At 35.3% G+C, this 19,805-nt stretch overlaps 5 protein-coding genes across 9 annotated transcripts; 1 reads left to right on the top strand and 4 right to left on the bottom strand.

The window, feature by feature from the left end:
- Positions 1-31: 31 nt before the first annotated feature.
- On the bottom strand, positions 32-990 carry LOC112213179. Of its 2 annotated transcripts, XM_024369045.2 has the most exons (3): positions 703-990; positions 262-537; positions 32-170 (listed from the first exon to the last, which is right to left on the bottom strand). In XM_024369045.2, the coding sequence occupies exons 1-3, from the start codon at positions 849-851 to the stop codon at positions 152-154; spliced, it is 444 nt and encodes a 147-aa protein (XP_024224813.1). In that variant the 5' UTR covers positions 852-990; the 3' UTR covers positions 32-151. The 2 variants fall into 2 exon arrangements, 1 of the variants encoding a protein (XP_024224813.1); XR_004462049.1 differs by lacking the exon at positions 32-170 and having other exon boundaries at positions 391-532.
- Positions 991-1,192: 202 nt separating this feature from the next.
- On the bottom strand, positions 1,193-2,740 carry LOC100747217 (group XIIA secretory phospholipase A2). Of its 2 annotated transcripts, XM_033321866.1 has the most exons (4): positions 2,345-2,740; positions 2,168-2,248; positions 1,683-1,750; positions 1,193-1,604 (listed from the first exon to the last, which is right to left on the bottom strand). In XM_033321866.1, the coding sequence occupies exons 1-4, from the start codon at positions 2,577-2,579 to the stop codon at positions 1,293-1,295; spliced, it is 696 nt and encodes a 231-aa protein (XP_033177757.1). In that variant the 5' UTR covers positions 2,580-2,740; the 3' UTR covers positions 1,193-1,292. The 2 variants fall into 2 exon arrangements, with proteins under 2 accessions (XP_033177757.1, XP_003491197.1); XM_003491149.4 differs by lacking the exon at positions 2,168-2,248 and having other exon boundaries at positions 2,345-2,738.
- Positions 2,741-3,526: 786 nt separating this feature from the next.
- Positions 3,527-4,837, bottom strand: LOC100747102 (glutaredoxin-C4). Of its 3 annotated transcripts, none has more exons than XM_003491148.4 (3): positions 4,690-4,837; positions 3,903-4,017; positions 3,527-3,841 (listed from the first exon to the last, which is right to left on the bottom strand). In XM_003491148.4, the coding sequence occupies exons 2-3, from the start codon at positions 3,999-4,001 to the stop codon at positions 3,644-3,646; spliced, it is 297 nt and encodes a 98-aa protein (XP_003491196.1). In that variant the 5' UTR covers positions 4,002-4,017; positions 4,690-4,837; the 3' UTR covers positions 3,527-3,643. The 3 variants fall into 3 exon arrangements, with proteins under 3 accessions (XP_003491196.1, XP_012243457.1, XP_012243456.1); XM_012388034.3 differs by lacking the exon at positions 4,690-4,837 and adding an exon at positions 4,491-4,585; XM_012388033.3 differs by lacking the exon at positions 4,690-4,837 and adding an exon at positions 4,196-4,483.
- A 284-nt stretch (positions 4,838-5,121) lies between these two features.
- LOC100746860 (Golgi-specific brefeldin A-resistance guanine nucleotide exchange factor 1) lies at positions 5,122-14,980 on the top strand. Its single transcript, XM_003491146.4, has 14 exons — positions 5,122-5,439; positions 5,727-5,925; positions 7,574-7,801; positions 7,863-7,966; positions 8,028-8,544; positions 8,603-9,000; positions 9,100-9,277; positions 9,365-9,480; positions 9,580-9,768; positions 9,917-10,252; positions 10,334-10,542; positions 10,633-10,878; positions 10,997-13,415; positions 13,702-14,980. Exons 1-14 carry the CDS (start codon positions 5,320-5,322, stop codon positions 13,801-13,803), a joined length of 5,361 nt encoding a protein of 1,786 aa, XP_003491194.1. The 5' UTR covers positions 5,122-5,319; the 3' UTR covers positions 13,804-14,980.
- On the bottom strand, positions 14,633-19,788 carry LOC100746981 (zinc finger CCHC domain-containing protein 24). Its single transcript, XM_003491147.4, has 4 exons — positions 18,477-19,788; positions 17,860-18,102; positions 16,873-17,037; positions 14,633-16,162 (listed from the first exon to the last, which is right to left on the bottom strand). Exons 1-4 carry the CDS (start codon positions 18,669-18,671, stop codon positions 16,049-16,051), a joined length of 717 nt encoding a protein of 238 aa, XP_003491195.1. The 5' UTR covers positions 18,672-19,788; the 3' UTR covers positions 14,633-16,048.
- Between the last annotated feature and the right edge of the window lie 17 nt (positions 19,789-19,805).

Genomic DNA, 19,805 nt, shown 5'->3' with positions numbered 1-19,805 from the left:
AAATAAAGGCTTCACGATGATATTTTGTACGAATAAAAAACTTGTAAGAACTTGTGTAGAAAGCGCGTGCTTAACTCAGCACTCAGGAAGACGAACTTCGCACTTATATAATTTCGTTTTTATCTTATAACGTTTCATCAACGTGTGTGTTCTATCTTCCTTTCCTTCTTCTAAACAAAAATATATAGTAATTTATCAGGCTATCGATGATAAATCAATCGATATGTAGAGATACACATACTTATAAAGTTTTAAGATTACCTTAACTTTCGTTTCCTTCTTTGCTCTTCTCGTCTTTTTTTCTCGGCGTTTGCCAACTGTACGTATTTCTTTCTTTGTTCCGGAGTCATTTGTGTCCATAATTTTCCAGCTGCACGAGCAATCACGGTTACGTGTTCCTTTGGCTTTTTACTCCGTAACCGTAGAAAGAAGATGATAAAAGGATTAGTCGCACGACATTTTATTATCTCTTTTCCACTGGTTCGGGATTCGGAACCATTTACAAATTTTTTAGTTTTTCGTGGACGATCACCTACGCTACCCAAAGGTAAAACATATAAAGTACGTTTTTATGTATTATCTTTCATAATTGAACAAACCCATGTTGGAAAGAACATCCTTACCTACCACGAATTTGAATAATATGAATTTAAGTGAATCGAAAATAAACGCGAGAACAGAATGTGTCGAAAATTGTCTTACCTGTCACCACTTTCTCGTTTTTGTCCTTTTCTTTTCGATGAATGCGTGGACCCGGTGTTTCCCATTCTCTTCGCAACTCTGTCACAATTGTTTAATAAATTCTTGTCGTAGGCCGCATTACTTGACAATTTTTTCCAAAAACTTTTCATAAAAAGTGAAGTTGAAGTGACATTGTCAACTTGAAGCGTACTTTCCCTTGTTTCGGTGGGAAAACAAATGAGCAACAAAAATTTGTATTTTTGAATTAACTTTTTGTATGGTTACTTCACGGGATATTAATTAAAAGCGTGAAAAACAAGGAGATACCAGTTAGATAGACAGAGAAAAGAAAAGTAGATTGAATAATAATCAGAAAAAAAACTTATATTTCTATGTGTATCATTAAGTATATACAATATACGTATATACATATTTGTTTAAAAATATTAATACAATTCTCGATAAAATAATATTTTATAAAAAAAAAATAATATTTGTCATGTATGCAATGTAATGGTAAATACAAAACGTATTTATTTACTAGAAATTCACAAACGAGGTATGAGGATAATTAGCATCTTACAAATGTTAAGTATTCTATAAAATTATTTCTACAATTCTCCACCAGCTTGAGCAGCTTTTTTCGGTTTCTTATTCCATTTATCTCCACAGTAGCAAGCATTCTTCTGCGCATCCATGTAACTCTTGCATCCCAAAGCAGTTGTACCGGTAAAAAGCATTTTCGCAGCAGCTTTGCACGTATTTATTATCGCAGCCGATTGATATCCATCGCAATATTTGTACAGACACCTCTTGAATTCTAAATCACATTTCTCCTTATCCAAATTACAAGTGTCATAACAAATGTCATGCGCATCACAACATTTCGTCATTTCCGCAAGTGGTAGGTACTCCTGGTTTATCTAAAATTATTAAGTCGATTAAAATTTCTTCATATATTTTGCATATATAAAAGCATGTATTTTAGAAAATTTGCCTACTTCAATTCCTAAAGAACCACATCCGTTACTTTGAGGTTTATGATTCCAATCTGGTTTCGGTGTGACCCCTGAAATCGTCACAAACTGTTTGCTTTACAATCTTTTTAAGCAATAACCAATTAAATTTAGCTACTGTTTGTCCGTGAGAAGAAGGCTAGGCAAAGGAATGTGGGTCTTATTGGTTATCTCTGATAATACCAATAAAGTCGTACAGATAAGCACACATATTGGCCGAAAATGTTGTATATCAAATAAGATTATATAGCAACACGTGATTGTAGTGAAGGAGGGAAATAGTTCCTTGCATCTATATTGTCCCATTAGTCATCTTCTCATGTACACAGTATATCGCGTTAGGTAGTTTTTGGTATAGTTAAATTCCCTTTAATGAGATATGATCGTGAATATATCTCAATACAAGTTTGTTGAGGTTGTTGTAATCAAATTATATAATGTACCAAGATGGATACAAAAATTATACATACATACATATAATACATACAGGATATTATGACGTGTTATCATCGTGTCATAGTTTGACCATTGATATCGTGTTTTGAGATCGACTGTTAGCAATTGAGTGTAAAGCGTAAAATGTAAAATTTTGATGTTGGGGACTGAGTTAAAAAGTATAATGAACGAATGATAGGTTAAACATGTACCTCCTGGGCATTGAAAGATACAGTTCTCTTCCACCGCTGCATCGAACACTTCGTGTATATCCTTAATTTTCCTAGCTACGGTAATTGCATTTTCAAATAAATCTTGAAATACCGATTCTGCTGCTAATACAGCATCCTTTAAATTTGATAATAAACCAGCACCGTAGCCTGACCACGCGTAAGCCAGAAATGTCAAAACGTAAACTAGAGCTTTCCGATATTGAGAAAAATCCATTTTTGTATAATCCTAACGCACTTACTGATACACTGTTCCACTCGTTTGTCAGGATATTTTTAGGTAAATTGACTCACATAAAGGTATACTCGATCGCGGACACGTGGTGACAAACGATGAAATAGTTCCCACAATATATGTACTTTCATCTTGTAATGTATATATGTACTTACTACTCTGTTCAATAAGTTCCAGGACTGTTTCGTTTACAAGAAACAGTCAAATGCTACAATGCTAGATATGTCTTTTCGTCCTATTCGGCTATTACACCTTTTTATAACATAATATGTGTTACCAGCTTCATATTGGTCAAATTTAAATAGTTTGCATACAGCAGTTTCTATTAAATGAGATTTAAGCTCACTCAAATTTGAAATTTATTGAGTAACACCTGAATCATTGAATTGAGTAACACCATGAATAATGGCAATACACCGGGTGATCTACACCTCAAATTTCTATGTTCGCAATATTTTGGTTAAAAATTCAACAAATATCATTCTGCATACACGGTACTCACGACCAGGATCCCTGCCATATTTCTCAATTTTCCCGATTTAAAACAACATTACGGAGACGTCGATTTCAATTTATTGAAATGATAAAACAAAATTTGCAGAAAGAGTTAAATAACATCACGGAAATTGAGTTTTTAGAATGTTTTGGAACATAAAGAAAACATCGGGAAAAATATATTGTAAGCAATGGGAGTTACTCTGAAGATGAAAAAGTAGAATTGATGAATAAACAAGTAGCTTGTGTTTCATCGGGCTTGCCCTAGAATTTTTTGAACAAAGTAGTACGTACATGCATATGCTCATTTAAATGAAAATTATAAATGATTTTTTATGTAAATAAGAAGTGACCACGTATTTTTTAAATTTGATTGATGGCAATTACTTCCAATTACTATTACTGTAGAAATAGAAGGATAATTATAACATTCCTTACCATGTAAATAATAGCCTTTATTAATTCGAAAAGAAAGTCAACAATACAGAATTTAAAAAGCGGAATCATAAATATTTCAGGTAATGTAGAGTTGGATAGTATGAGTTAATATATTAAAACATTTTTTGTAGTTCTCCATTCTCATACAATTTTTTTACATCTGTTCCACCACCCAAGCACACTCCATTCACAAACACCCTGGGTACTGTTCTAGCTCCAGTCATTTCTCCCAATATAGATTGGATTTCATCTCCATCGTCCCTTTCATTCAATTCAATAGCCAGGTATTTTTTATTCATTTTATCAAAGACCTAGAATAAAGTCACATTAATTGAAGTTAGAATAAAAATAAGAAAATTATTTGCTTAATACCTGTTTAGCCATTTTGCAATATGGACAAGTGGTCTTAGAAAAAATCACAATGCTGTGAGATCCAATGAATTCATGAACTTGATCTTTCGTTGTAGGCATAGCGACTTCCTCTGCTCTGGAAATTGATAGATCCATCATATTAAATTGGTAAAATCGTTATTATAATAATATAACAGTACACTTGGTCTTGTATTCTAACTTCTATTTTGATTACTTATTATACAGAAATTAAATTTATCTCCATGTCGTTTTGCTACATTTCTTTCAAATTAAAAATTTGCGAATTTTACTACCTGTCTCATAATTTTTTTCGCCGACTATGTAAGTTGTATTCATTTTAAGAATTATATTTAACATGTCACTAATAAAACCTAAAGAAATTTTATACATGTTCATTTCCAATTTTTAGTTTAAGATGAAATATGCATTTGATAGGCGTGAGAAAAATGATTCACTCTCTCCAGTGTGAAGTTTTCTTTTTTAGCTCATTATTTTGTTACTTAAACAAAATACTGTCACTGAAGAAATCGATTTGTTCCAAAAGAGATCAATTATTTAAATACAAAGTTTACAATTTCTGATACTTACATTTCTTGATTCTACATTAGCTTGTTAAAAAATGATACTATCGTAAATTTGATACATACATACGCATATATTGCAATATAAAAAATATCGGTGTCGACTTTTCTATTTTAATGTAAAAGGTTTGATATATATATGTGTGTGTGTGTGTATGCATTATATATATACACCTTTTATTTTTTTAGTGGCTAACAATACTTACAATTATTCTTTAAAACTCGTCTAATGTTCGAACTCGTTGTACATATGGTAAATGATGATATATCTTATCCTATACTTACACTTTATATCTTATGCTATACTTATACTTTATCTTGTATTAAGATAATTATCTTATGTAATTTAATATCTATTTGTTTTTACTACTACTTGATGATATTAAAAATTTATATCCTTTTTTATTCTTCTTCCCTGATTTATATATTTTATAAAAATTTTGTTAATGACGTTGTTTATGAACTGACATTAATAAAATAATTTCCAAACGGGAGCATGGGACTAATTTTTAGGAAACTGTGAAATGAAAGTACTGTTTTTGAAAATTAAGGGTTCCATGAAAGTTAGCAAGCAGAATTTAAGTGTCTAAAAAAGTATTAGATAATTTATATTAATATGATTACAAGCATCGATGATTTTTAATTTATTTGCTAGGTGGTGTATAGATGGCGCAAGTGCGAGTTGTAATGGCACAGTTTTGAACGCCTCTTCAAATTGACAATTCGACGACTATCGTGTTGAGTGTTCCCTTGACACTTGACGTTACAGATTATTGAGTATTTTCTAAGGTTTCTCTGGAGTAAAGATGGTGTAAAGGACAAGTGTTGTAAAAAAGATGGGCAGAATCGTAGAAATGGCCTATCCGGGAGGTGGCTTATACGTTGTCGAGGGTGAGCTCTGCCTCCTGGTAACGGCTATGAGACGAAGCGCTCGATGGTCCTCTCACTCTCATCAGGTTAGAACGATCTTTGTTATCCTAATTCTTTTTATGAGAAAACATATGTTCCATTTCGTACAGTTATAATCTTATGTCTATCAATTGAATTATTAATTATATTTACATATACGCGTGTCATTGTCACCTGGATATATTTTGACCATTATCAAGGCAAACAGGTTGTAGTAAATAGAATAGTAGTAACATATAGTAACGGATGTTAATATATTATAATGTAATTGTTTGAATTGAAATTGTTATACATTTTTTAATCTTAATCTGCATTTTTTGTGGTTATTTTCAAGGATGATGATCAGGATACTCTTATAAAAGGATTATATAGTTTAAAAGAAGCACTAAATGAGGCAAAAGATTTATCTTATTTGGAACCAGGTGTGTTTCTGGCACCATTTCTGGAAATTATAAGATCAGAAGAAACAACTGGACCTGTTACAAGCCTTGCTTTGTCTGCTGTTAATAAAATCATATCTTATGGACTCATAAGTATGTCAGAAATGGAAAGACAGCGGGATTTCCTGTCAGGAATGTTGGGAAAAACTCCAATATACTAGTCCAGACTTTTACTATAGCCGCCCTTAAGTAATAAAAATAAGAAATAGTCTTAATGTTCCAATCTGACTTTATGACGATGGGTTTGGGCTCGAAGTGACATGGCGGGTCACTGGACATAACCACGGTCACGGGAGGGACATGTATCTAACAGAGGTATGAAATGATTATATGGCTCTCCTTAAAAACAAAGATAAGCGGTAAGATAACCCGATAAGCGGGGACAGGAGTATATAAGGGCAGCCTCTTTTGGATTAAGAGAGTTAGAGTGTTAGAGTTGTTGGACGAATTGCAGTATGTTGATACTTGTCCTCCCGTGGATCGTGGATTCGTTATCAAACCTGAATTCGTTGTCACCATCATCTTGACCATCCTATTACCATTACTCATAGCCTCTTGTAGTGTCCACATTCGTACTGGTAAATATTGGCTACATTCGCGACGGTAAAGTAAGTAAAGGTTCATCGAACGCCCCAAAATGCCAACCTGACTCCGACATCAGAAGTGGGATCAGTGTCGGTTATAACACGGCAAGAGCTTACGACTGATTTCGCTGCATGATGTGCAGCTATGAATTTGATTAGGGAAAAAATCCTTAGAAAGCAGTGCCCTGAATATAATTTCAATAACGAGCGTCGAATCGATTTCTACATAGTAGAAGCATCCACTGATGGATCAAGTCATCCGGGTGAGTCGTTTCCATTCCACCCTGATTTTTGGAGTCAAGTGTTCATTGATTAAAGAATCCGTAGTCTTGAGATTTTCCGGCAAAAGAACGATTGATATAGTTGTAATGTGGTGGATGAGAAATATTTGTACATCTCGACTCTTGTTCGTTGCCGGCGTTAGTGGTTTTGCATTAGAAATAAATTCGTCATGTCCTCACTGATAGTTATTTTAAAATATGATATCGCGATTGATTGTAAAATTTCAAGTCAAGGTTTTGACATAATATTACACAAAATAGCCTCACTATGTGTAAGACAAATAATTAGTGCCTGTAATAAAACTGCCGAAGACGAGATCGATGTTACTGAAGTGACAATGGCGGGCAGGGTAGTGATAAAAGTCGATTAATCTTTCTTTTCGAAAATTCAAAGATTCACTCGGTACGGGTTTCCTACATACTCGCGTAAATACAGGCCAGTTAGAACTACAATTAAGTGATCCTAACATCGCCGTACAAAGAAGTCCTAATAGATTTCGCGAGGAAGAGCGCAGAAGAGTACATGAGAGAATAAGCGAATTTATTAGAGCCAACTATCATAAGGCCTAGTAATTCGCCGTTCGCGAGTCCTATGTTACTCACGAAGACGAAAGATGGTTCAGGTAGATGATTGGTAGATTTTCGAGAACTAAATGAAAATACGGTTCCGGATCGGTATCCTTTACCCCTTATTGCGGATCAAGTCGCGAGATTGCAAAAGCAAGATATTTTATTAGTCTGGACTAGTGTATTGGGGTTCTTCCTAACGGGACGGAAAATCCCGTTGTCTTTCCATCTCCGACAAGTATATATCCCTTATTTTATCCATTAAAGATATTTTCAGAAACATGTATTAGAATATTATTGTTTTCACAGATTCTGATCATCCTGCAATAGCACAATGTGTAGAATCAATTGCAGATGCTGTTACGCATGCAAGATTTGTTGGGACTGATGCATCAGGAGATGGGGTTGTTTTAATGAGAATACTCCAGGTCTTGAGAGCTCTTATGCTATCACCAGCTGGAGATTATCTTTCGAACGAAAGCATTTGTGAAATTATGCTCAGTTGTTTTAGAATATGTTTTGAATCACGCCTCAGTGGTAAGGATTCTCAACATATTAAAATTTTTCCTTAATTTCAACAATGTTTCTTTGGTTACAGAATTATTAAGGAAAGCAGCTGAACATTGTTTGAGAGACATGGTGCAACATCTTTTCACTCGACTACCCCAATTTGTAGATGATACTAGAGTCTTGAATATGAAAGTAAGTTAATAAATACGTCAGTGAAATATAATATTTTGATATGTTATGTGTACCTTTTCAGAAAATGAGAACAAATAATATGGAAAATAGCCGTAGTAAAAATAGAAGAAATAAAAGTCACTCAAAACAGAAAGCAAGGCAGAATACAGATAGTGCAGGGGATATTGAAAATCAACATATTGATATTCCAAGTCCAACTGATAGAGTTAGACCAGGTTGTTTGACAACACCGGTTACTTCGGCGGGAAATATCGTTGATATGCAAGGTTCTTTGGATCAAGGTAGTGCCGAAAAAGCCGAAGAAGAAAAGAATGAAAACAAGGATCATAATAAAAAGGATTTAAATAATATAAATAATACCACCAAGCAGGAAGATGGAACAGATGCAAAAAGGGCAAAAGAAGATTTAAAGGATATCAAAGAATCTAAAGAAAATATTAACGAAATAGAGGATAAAACAAGCATTGTGAATGATAAAGAACAAGTTTTACAGAAAGTAGATAAAAGCATGGAAAATGCAGAAATAGATGAACACAATCAAACTAAAAAAGTAAATTTATTAAAGGAAGGAAATCAAGGTACTTATATTAATTTCTTTTAATTGCAGTTTTAATTATCACTTTTTTGGTTTTGCAGAAAATCTAAAAAAATCAGTCGACGACGAGAAAAATGTGGAATTAATAAAATCTCCGACAGGAAGTGTAGAGGATTTATTGGTAGATGAAAATTCAAGTAGTGTGAACAATGTATCTAAAGCCAAAGAATCTGAACAAGTCGAAGAATATATAAATGCGCAAGGAGTTCGTTTTATGCCACATCAACAATTAGCACCGTATGGTGCTCTATGTGTCCGTGAATTATTTAGGTTTCTTGTGTCTTTGTGTAGTCCCCTTGATAAACAAAATAGTGAAGTTATGACACATCTTGGGCTCACTTTACTACAAGTAGTCTTAGAAACAGCTGCCGATTATCTTTCCAATTTTCAGTCGTTATTGGTGCTTGTGAAAGATGATCTTTGTAGAAATCTTATCTTGGTAATGATGATGCATTAATCATTCATATTTATTTTTGTTAATTTTACTTGGAAATAGGAATGTAAAAAGCTGTATAATAATTATAATTGTATTTACCAGCTTCTTGGCACAGATCGATTGTCGATCCTTGCAGTGAATTTGCAAGTATCATTCTTGTTATTTGAATCACAAAGGGAACATTTGAAATTTCAAATGGAGCATTATATAAGCAAATTGATGGAAATAATAAGTTCAGATTCGAATAGGATATCATATGAACAACGTGAACTAGCTCTTGGTATGGATATCATATATATTATTAGTTATAGTTTGTGGAAGTTTACCTGCAATTATGTAATGGAAATTCAACTTTCCTTAATTTTAGAGGCCATTGTACAATTATGGAGAATACCCGGTTTACCAGCAGAATTGTACTTAAACTACGATTGCGGATTATATTCTACTAATTTATATGAAGAATTAATGAAACTTTTGTCAAAGGTATACAATATATTGATTCCAATATGCGAAACAGATATAGATGTTTATTAAATATATCTTTTTTTATTAAAAATTGCACTCGATATATTTTGTTATTAGAATGCTTCAGCACTAATAGGTAACATGCAGAATATGCAATTCGTTTCCTTGGATGCCATATTTACATTGATCTCTGGAATGGCAATCAGATGTAAAGGCTACAAAGAATTGTGTAAACCGTCTCGGCATAGTGCATCACCAAATCTTCCAACACGAGAGGAACTGCTGGCTATAAAGGCAAATAAGCGGGTTTGTATTTAGTTAATTACGTTTTAAAATAAACCTTGTATTTTTTGTTTTTTTTTCTCCATTTCGTTCCGTTCTTATTTCATCTTTTTCTATTTCTTTTTTTCTATTGTTAAGAAAAATTTTATAAGTATGTATTCTTCCCATACAGTGGTTGGTACACGGTACGGAAAAATTTAATGAAAATCCGCGAGAGGGAATCGCTAAACTTACAGAACATGGTCTTCTGGGTGGAAGTCCAGGTAATCCTGATCCAGAGAAAGTAGCCAAATTCTTGAAGGAGAACCCTGGACTTGACAAAAAAGCTATTGGAGAATATATTAGTAAAAAAGAAAATAAAAGCGTTTTAAATTGTTTCGTTCATAATTTTGATTTGAAGGATATGCGAATCGATCAAGCTCTACGACTTTATCTGGAGTCTTTCAGACTTCCTGGTGAAGCTCCACTTATTTCTTTGTTGCTTGAAAAATTTGCAGAACATTGGCATGTAAGTCTGGTATTCCACATATTACGTATATAATGTAGTATAATGAGTTAAAATATAAAGAATCTTCTGTTTGATCTCTAGGACAGTAATGGAAGGCCGTTTGCATCAGCAGATGCTGCATTTACTTTAGCGTATGCTGTAATTATGTTAAATGTTGATCAACATAATTACAATGTAAAGCGACAAAACAATCCTATGACCGTCGACGAATTTAAAAGAAATTTAAAAAAGGTGAACGGCGGTGCTGATTTCGATCAAGGGATGCTTGATGAGATATATGCTTCTATAAAGTAAAATTACTTTCCTTTATGCTCTTTAACAATAATTATTATGGTATTTAGTGTTTACGAATCGTTTGTATATTATACGTCTTTTGTTAGAGGTGAAGAAATCGTGATGCCTGCTGAACAGACTGGGTTGGTCAAAGATAATTACTTGTGGAAAGTTCTATTACGTAGAGGCGTCGGTCTTGAAAGTTTCTACTTAAGGATTGGGAATTGTGGTGAATTTGTGGATAAGGAACTAGCTGAAGAAGCATGGGCTCCTATTATAAGTGCGCTTTGCAGAGCGTATGACAAAGCGCCCGATAGATCGTTACAACGTCGAGTCGCTGAAACTTTCTACCTGTTTGTTTCATATATCGATTAAATTAAATTAAATTAAACTGAGATTAAAATATCGTAATAAAAAATAGGAATATATTGGTAATAACGATAAAAACGCATGTTTTTATTTATGTTGCAGTTGCGCTTCAATTAGTGCTCATTATGGGATGACCAGTGATTTGGATACTCTTATAGTAAGTTTATGCAAGTTTACTGGTCTGGCGACTGGTGGTGAGCCTGATCAAGTAGTTTTACAACTGGGTGGAAGTAGCAGGTGTCAATTAGCTGCACGTACACTGTTCAAAATTACTCATATACACGGGGATGTAATAAGAGCGTCGTGGAAAAATATCATCGATTGTCTGCAATCGTTATACAAGGCAAGACTATTGCCGAAGAGTCTGACTGAAGGAGAAGATTTTATCGATCCATCCGGGAAGATATCACTACTTCGAGAACCTATTACACCTAAACCAGCTCCGGTGGATCAGGGAATATTATCTAGTTTATATTCCTATATAGCAATGGATACCTCACGCATGTCTCATCCAGCGGAAACGACTGCAAGAAAAAGAGCTGCAGAATTTATTGGGACTTGCTATCTTAAACAAATTATCGAGGAAAGCAAATTCTTGCAAGTCGAATCGCTTCGGTCTCTTGTCGGTGCTTTGGTATTGCCAAATTCTCACGACGAAGATGTATCTGTATTTTTGCTGGAATTATTGTTGGAAGTAACTATTCAAAATCGTGATAGAGTAGCGTGCATTTGGCCAGTAGTTCAAGGTTATCTAGATGGACTATTAACAACAGCTGCACGTGAAAATCACCCATACCTTTTGGAACGAGTGGCTGTTGGAATGTTGAGATTAGCGATTAGGTTACTACGAGGAGAAGAATACGCGTGCACCGTTTTGCCTCCTTTGTTGCCCTTGGCTCATCTGCCTTCTTCTACGAGTACACCACTCGCGAGACAGATCGCGTACGGTTTGTTCGAGTTGCTTAAAACTGGCGCCGCTAATATTCACAGTACGGAAGATTGGAAAGTGGTGTTCAATTTGTTGGAGTGTGCAGGTGCCGGAGCGTTGCTGCCAAAACAATCGAACACCGTACTGGATGAAGCAACCAATTCTAGAACATCGATATTGGATCCTAGACCGATTAGTCCTGTGCCTGAATGGGTACTAGTGTCTCCAACAGGGACGGAAGCACCGTTGCCTGTTGCTGCCGATACGATAGTCTTGGACCGCGATTTACAACCTCACGACCCTGCTGCGTTTGTTAAATGCTGTGAAAGCTTAACGTTTCTAGTCAGAGATGTGGCTCATGTAACTCCATTTAACTTCGAATTATGTATTCGTTGCGTGAGGACATTCGCCGAAGCAGTCCTTCAGTGTTCGGGAAAAAGGAACAAAATACTCAGTCCAATTGATGAACCTGTTGCTGCAGCTACCGCTGCTACCTATCAACAGAGTCCTATACAATTGCTGGATCTGATGCACACGCTTCATACCAGGATCGCCCAAGTATTTCGATGGTGGGCAGAAGAAGGGAATGGTACAGAAAATGTTTCATTATGGTTACACGTGTGGAGGCCTTTGTTGCAAGGAATCGCGAGGTTGTGTTGCGATGCTCGCAGACAGGTACGCACGGCAGCTATAACATATCTTCAAAGTACCCTACTTGCTCACGACTTAGCACAATTATCAGCAGTGGAGTGGTCTCAGTGTTTGGAACAGGTTCTGTTCCCTCTACTGGCTCAGTTACTTGGACCAATAGCATCGAATGATCCTATCGGTGTAGAGGAGACAAGAGTGAGAGCAGCCATGTTATTATCAAAAGTGTTCCTTCATCATTTGAATCCGTTGTTAACCCTTCCTGGATTTTTACCACTCTGGCTTACCGTGTTAAGTTTACTCCGTGCTTATATGCATGCCGATAATAGCGAACTTCTTTTCGAAGCCATACCGGAATCGTTGAAGAATATGTTACTGGTCATGTCTTCCGCTAATGTATTGGCTCCAACATCGAATCTGTGGACTCCAACTTGGAGGACGATCGATGCATTTTTACCTAATTTGAAGGCAGAATTATTCCCAGAACCACCGGTTATCCCAGTTGTACCATCCTCGTCTGAATTGCCTCAGACACAACAAACTTCACCAGTAATCAGTTTGATCGAGCAACAACAACCGTGTTTTCCCGGGTCCATAGCACCACCTCAACCGAAACCCAACGTATCAGCCGATGATACACATTATAATCGGCCCTCATCAATCGTTATCGATTCCGAAGATATGTCAGCAATAGTGGCATCGACGATACCAAAAGTATCGAATGAAGAGAATTCTGAATGTTTATCAAAGTCGATTATTTGTGGAAATAAGGATTTGGAGAAGGCTACAACAGTAAATGTGAAGAATGAATACGAAGAACGGAGACAGCAGCTGCAATATCAGCAAGCATTATTACATTCGCAATCTGAACAACATTTACCATATAATCAAGAAATAGAACACGCTGGAGCGCTAAATTCTTCTCTCCGTACAGATACATCTCAGGTAAAATTTATTACGTTCTACCTTTTCTTTTTTCTCTCCTTTTATCTTGTTCACGAATCGTTTGCCACGGTATTTGAAATAATTCTGATAACTTAAGAAAGAAATGTTTCCAACAAAAGTTTATTGGTAATAATGATACTTTAACATTTTCTTTGCGTCAGTATATTCTTCATTTGATATCAGTGAATTTTTGAAACATGTGGACGTCTGAAACATTTTTCTCTTAATTGATCAGAAAGTGGCAACAGTTATACTTAGTAAATGTAACCGAGTATTTTCTTTACAGACGATGACTGTAGATTCCGCAGCAACAACAATGTTCAATTCTGCAGCATACTTTACTGAAGATCCGGCAGCGGATCGATTATTTGCCGTGACTAATCCTTGACCACTGTATATTTATTATGTATATTGTATCATTGCTATTCCAGAAGAGAAATTTTTGGGCGAAGTTTTAGCGAAAGGGAGATTAGTACACGTTGCAGTAGATGAACCTTTGGTTTCTTGTATATTTTACATTACGATATATTAATAATAATATATAATGATGCATTTGATATTATTATTAATATATACGTATACATAAACATTGTATACATTATACGTATATATACATAAATAATAATAATGTGTGTGATGCGATATCGTATTTCGTGAAATTTCGTTATCTTCATAATCATCTTTATGAACGTTTAGTTCTTTTAACCAATGTATCATTATGTATTGATATACTGGAATACGACGCGCATTACGATATCGTTAATAATATTATTATAAACTGTTTCTAGACGAACGAGTGGTGGTAAATCGGTTAAAATTCTTGCAACTGTACGAAAATAATTACAAATTAATCTACTGCTTGTATCTCGATACTTGGAGGGCTGAAAATCATAGAGGTTTAGATCAATCCACTGCTTTATCCATAGCTGTGTTTATTATCATAACAATTTCACTACATTTTTCTAATCAAAGTATATTATATTTTAATTAAAATTATTAAAATAAATATTGAAACGTACCCTAACAAAAAAGATTTTTTCTTGAATCTTTTATGATAATTGATGGGATGATATTTTCAAGAGTTTCGATACTTGGCTAAATCCAAATTCCCGAAATCTTGACCTACACTGATATGGTTTTCAGCCCGTCATGTATGCATCGATACGTACAGTTTGCAAGACGAGGATTCATCCTTCTTGATTTACATCTTTTTTCCATTCCTTTACATTTTATGTATGTACATATGAATATGTAAAATCTGAGATATCTGGGGTCAAGGTTCAAACCAATTTCGCGTGTCACTACCTGACACGATTGTGATTTCCGTGGTTCGATTACGAATAATCACTTTGTACATACTTGTTATATCTTGATTATGATATATGAATTTCTGTAAGCTTTGTAACATGTTTGAGACACAGTTACAAGAAATATTTTACGAGGTAAACTTACACCCCAACGCTACCCCAACGCTTGACTCAAGTAGACAATGTAATTGAGAAACGCGTTAAATAATATTCGAAGCAGCCGTGCTGCTTGACTTTTTAAATATAGGAGAAACCTATATATCCATGTTTCTTATTTCGCAGACTTATAGATACGTGTATGTACGCGCACGTTCAGCGTCGAGACAGATTTAGAAACAGTTTCGTAAACGAGGTATAAATCAACATTTTCCTTGGATTTTCTTCCCTTTATCCTTTCAATTTCTTCGACATTAGTGTAGCACACACATGTTTATATGTAGGTCTTTTACTTGAACGTACGCGTTGATGACGCATGTATGCGAGTAAATTATCGTATAATTCTGAACGTGAAGCAGCTATAATTAGTTGGAGACACAATCGTTCTAGATTCTAGATTCTAGAATATTCGTAACTGTGGTTGATTTCGGTCCTCTGTTCGCGGATGCCTGTTCACTTTACGTTTTTTTATTCTGCACAAGCAACCTAGATATTCAACTTATTTTTAAATATTTGTCCATTTTTCACATGTTTATGTCTCTCTGTTGTACATGATTGTATAGAAAAATACAAGATCAAAGACATTTTAACGCTTTCATGTTTTTAGTATCATTTATCGTGGCGATGCGATGGTACATATCTTAGGTTTATTATTTTTCATTAAAAGAGAATTTCGTATAAAATTAGTATTTGGTGTACAGCAGACGTTCGATGTACCAAACGTGGAGATATAGAGCAATTATAAAATTAGTGGAAGGCTAAAATTTATACATGGGAATTACACCGCGTAGATCGAGTAAAAAGTCGGATGCAAGTCGTAAGATCGACTAACGATTAAAATTTACAATTTTCGTCGACCGCATAGGTAATTAGGGATAAATAGTCATATTTTTACGCAATTGGTCCGAAATTTGTTAAAATTGTTTAGTCCCAATGCATTATCGTTAGACTGCGGATATTTATACAAACTTATATTTCTATGAATATAATCAACAAGATGAAATTTAAGTAGAAAATTGTATTACCTACTAGATACTATAGAAAGTATTTTGGATACTTTATATATTTTTGCATATTATACTCATTTCGTGCATTCTTGCGCCTTCGAATTTCTCATAAATGTATAAAAATCCTCAATCTAATTATCACCACAATGTTGTTTTTGGTTTGCTACTGGTCCCTTCGGCAATAGTATCCGAGTGTTTTACATTTCTGACAAAGGTGTTGCGGATGAACTTTACTCTGGTCGGATACGTCCAATCCGTCTGGCTTCTCTAATGGTCTCTGGAAACACGGAAAACGTAATGAGATTACGAAACGTAATTGTGTTGGTGCATAATGAATATATGACGTAGCGCTCAGTGAACGCTTGGTTATTCGATTTACTTGCCAGTTTGGCAGAAGACAGTTTTAGTACGAATTTAATGCATATTACCAGTCGAAACTACATTTATATTTTAACGTTATTGCGTCGTTAGAGTCAACGCATACGGAATTTGTCGGAAAAGAAATGTTACGTTGGCTTCAAAGCAAGTTTTCCCTTGGCGACCGCTCGCAATCCTGAAACTCTATTGCTAGCTTTTGTTTACTTGCACTTGCACTTGTTTGCCGAGTATTTATTTTCTCGTTTAAATAGAATCTCGATAAATATGCGCTTACGTTCAGGTCACGGGACACTTTGATAGAATGAATGATTTAGAAAATGATCATCTCTTTATTTTTGTGATTTTCTCCACTTCCGATATCAGATACAATAAACTACAAAAGTTTTATGAATATAATTCTATACATTATACAAAACATTTAGAAATTTCGTTAGCACTTAAAAAAAAATCGCCAACAGCGTTTTTTAAAAATATTTTTATGAGTTTCTTAGTATGCTTTTTCGAATCATATCAAAGAATAGCTGCGATTCTATCTTCAATCGAATAGTTTATTACAAGTGTATTTAAATAAGTGTTCAATGATTTATAATCGGTAGTATACATTCTCACCTGTTTATGAGGATAAACGTTTATATGACATTTGATGCACTCTTGGCCCATATTAGCCCAACTGTTCCCCGACATCCATTTACGCTTGCATTTGGGACATTTGTACTCTCCAAAGCATCGTTTCTTTCCTTGGTACGGTGTCAAACCCTCGCCTTTTGGACGTGCCTGGAATGGGTATTCATTTCGAAGATTATTATTCTATGCTTAGTTATCGATAGTTATCGGTGACGGGAGCAAGTGAAACGAAGTGATTCGAGTAATTCATTTTTTGAACGTTTGATTCACGTATAGTAGAACTCTATTTGTTCGAATCCATCTGATAGTCAAGATCATATAAGCAAGGTGTTTCAAAATATTCAGGCAAATATTCAGAAGCATTTAATACTCATCAAAACACACAAAAGAATCTTGATAAACACGAATTTAAATATCATTAGCTTCAGAGTTATAAAACGGAGTTCTCAATTATAAGCCTGTAACAACATAAGAGATTTTATCGCGTGAAGAGGATTTTCCAAACTGTAGCGTAGGCACACAGCCAGTAATATGTTGACAACGATTAAGAGATTGAAATAGTGAAATGTAATTTTGGAAATAGTGGAGAATCGAAATCAATTCGTAAAATTAGCTTAGAAGAAAGAGGTGTGCAAAAGGTTGAGGAGAATCTCGTCACAACTTTGCTTACTATTCTTTTATAGAATCACCAAATTAATTGGGCATTAATTAATATTTCGTTCAAATAAAACGTGTTAATAGGTGCAAGCATGAGAAAGTCAGCCTCAAAAGGTTGGAAGTACTATATGACACGTTTCATGAAATATTCATGACGGTGTTGTTACTCGGATCTATCCAAGAACATTATATATCTATGCATAGCCAATGAAGTTACGTTGATACGTTTTGATTGTTACGAAGATCACATCTTGGATCGTTTTTGATTGAGAAATACGCACATACGAACATACACGAATACGCACATACACACACCTGCGGACAGTCTTTGATGTAATGACCTTTCTTGAAGCATAGGTGACAGAGGTAACTAGGTGGTGGCCTCTTGGTTGGTTTTCTATCTAGTAGCCCCATTTCTCTGAAACGATCCGCAAGCTCGCCGATATTATCCGCAAAGTTGCTTCCTATCGCGCAACAAGGATCAAGTGCGCTACGATGCGTATGAGTTTGCGACGTCGCCGTTGAAAAACCACTCCATATCGTCGGGAAAAGTTTGCTCTGGAGTCACAATCGGTCATCGTTCTATCAATTGTCATTAAAAGGTTATTTTGCCAAAGTCAATTTCACGGAGGTGTAAAAGTATTCTGAATTTATAGGGGCTTAGTGAATTATATTTATCGGGCGTGAATTTAAAGTTTGAAACTATAGTACATGATCGATGTTTCAGTTGTTTTATTATAAAAAGGTAGATTATATTAAGGAATAAGAAACGCGTTAACGTAACATTTCGTTTATGAAAGGTTTCTATAAGTGTTTAAATATTTTCGTGGACCATCGTATCAATGGAAAGGCATTTGATCTTTTTTTTTATCAAAAACAAATGTTCAGTCGGCAAGAGAGAAACAGAGACAAAAAGAGAGAAATTGTAAAACCTGATCTCGTGTTTGAGCAGAATTCTGATCGGCGATTGCCAGGTACACCCAATTGAGCAAATGGGGCGAGTAGTGTGGTTGGTGGATCGGCTTCTGACCTTGGCTACCGGCAGCGTTCATAGGTCCAAGGCCAAGCTGAGGCGATTCCTGTGACTGCAAATGTTGAATCGCCGGCGTTGGATGGCAAGCGGCCATGCTTAGGAATTTACCGTTGTTCCACGAGATTCTCGATTCGAATTATCACCTTTTCGAGCATGTTCGAGGAATGTCTAAACGACATTTTCCCAATGCAACGATACTGTTCATTCTTACCGATGCATCTTCGTATCGAACGTCTTCACAAACCACCGACCTGAAGAACTTTTGGTACACCACTGGCAACCCTGTGCTGACTATTTCGTTTAAAAATACGAATTCGACGTTTCGTTACATTCTCAGCAGCCAGTTGTTCCTCGAGATTAATTTTACATCAGACACTGAAATCTGCATGTACTGTCAACGAGTAGTATGTTAGCGAGTAATACTTTTTTTTTTAGACGATGTCGTAGCGATGCACGTTAGAATTAAATATTAAATATCAACAACTCTGAAGTCTCTCACTTTCGATATATTTTTTCCATTTTCACGAAATACGTCGCGTTATATTGCGTCATACATGTTGGCGAGAAGAGTTCCCATTTAGCCTGATATAGATCGGAGCAACGAGTTTTGCTAAATCATTCAGGCTAAACGAACGCAAATAATTTCACCCAGTTTTGCCTTACGCTCTTGTATAATTTCGCTCTCATGTAAGTTCATTCTCTCATCTTATACCTACATGTGTAAGTAGGTATCATACGGGCGATTTACCTAATGTTACGTGTTTTAACGTACGAGGTAAATTATTTTTTCGTTTTCACTAACTCATGTTCCTTTTTATCCTTGATTTTGCCTTTATTCTCGTTTTGTACGATTACTCTCGATTAAGTTGCAGGGTTTTTCGATTACCTTTCATTAACGAGCATTTATCTCACTATCTGTGCTTCGACATTCGTTATCGTTGCTCGTTGTCGATAGTGCCGATGGTGGATGCCGATGGTGGATGCCAATGGTGGATGCCGATGGTTGACGGTGATGTTGATGACGCTACTCCTTTCCTATGTTTCTTTTTCTGTCTCCATCGATTAGCCGGAAATTATTGAATTTTTGCGAATGATAAGTCGAGGATAAATGAGGCCGCGGCGAGTATTGAAAAAGCTACTTCTAGGAGGCGATTTCACGAAAAGCGTACTTCCGCAGTCGGCGACTATGTTCGTCCACGGAGGGTCTGCCTCTAGTCTGAACATCGAC

Source organism: Bombus impatiens, unplaced genomic scaffold, assembly GCF_000188095.3.
Source record: "Bombus impatiens unplaced genomic scaffold, BIMP_2.2 scf_0517, whole genome shotgun sequence".
Taxonomy (NCBI): domain Eukaryota; kingdom Metazoa; phylum Arthropoda; class Insecta; order Hymenoptera; family Apidae; genus Bombus; species Bombus impatiens.
Note: the sequence above shows the minus strand (reverse complement) of the source record. Positions and strands in the feature narration are given on the sequence as shown.

Excerpts from the sequence above, each read along its gene's own strand:
- LOC112213179 (XM_024369045.2), bottom strand. The coding sequence starts at position 851 with ATGAAAAGTTTTTGGAAAAAATTGTCAAGTAATGCGGCCTACGACAAG. Across the intron at positions 538-702 it reads AAACGAGAAAGTGGTGACAG|CGTAGGTGATCGTCCACGAA; the intron begins GTAAGACAATTT and ends ACCTTTGGGTAG.
- LOC100747102 (XM_003491148.4), bottom strand. The coding sequence starts at position 4,001 with ATGCCTACAACGAAAGATCAAGTTCATGAATTCATTGGATCTCACAGC. Across the intron at positions 3,842-3,902 it reads ATTGCAAAATGGCTAAACAG|GTCTTTGATAAAATGAATAA; the intron begins GTATTAAGCAAA and ends ACTTTATTCTAG.
- LOC100746860 (XM_003491146.4), top strand. The coding sequence starts at position 5,320 with ATGGGCAGAATCGTAGAAATGGCCTATCCGGGAGGTGGCTTATACGTT. Across the intron at positions 7,967-8,027 it reads CTAGAGTCTTGAATATGAAA|AAAATGAGAACAAATAATAT; the intron begins GTAAGTTAATAA and ends GTACCTTTTCAG. Across the intron at positions 9,481-9,579 it reads TAATGAAACTTTTGTCAAAG|AATGCTTCAGCACTAATAGG; the intron begins GTATACAATATA and ends TTTTGTTATTAG.
- LOC100747217 (XM_033321866.1), bottom strand. The coding sequence starts at position 2,579 with ATGGATTTTTCTCAATATCGGAAAGCTCTAGTTTACGTTTTGACATTT. Across the intron at positions 1,751-2,167 it reads CCTGTATGTATTATATGTAT|GGGTCACACCGAAACCAGAT; the intron begins GTATGTATAATT and ends TGACGATTTCAG. Across the intron at positions 1,605-1,682 it reads GTGGTTCTTTAGGAATTGAA|ATAAACCAGGAGTACCTACC; the intron begins GTAGGCAAATTT and ends TAATAATTTTAG.
- LOC100746981 (XM_003491147.4), bottom strand. The coding sequence starts at position 18,671 with ATGGCCGCTTGCCATCCAACGCCGGCGATTCAACATTTGCAGTCACAG. Across the intron at positions 18,103-18,476 it reads CTGCTCAAACACGAGATCAG|AGCAAACTTTTCCCGACGAT; the intron begins GTTTTACAATTT and ends TTGTGACTCCAG. Across the intron at positions 17,038-17,859 it reads ACATCAAAGACTGTCCGCAG|GCACGTCCAAAAGGCGAGGG; the intron begins GTGTGTGTATGT and ends TACCCATTCCAG.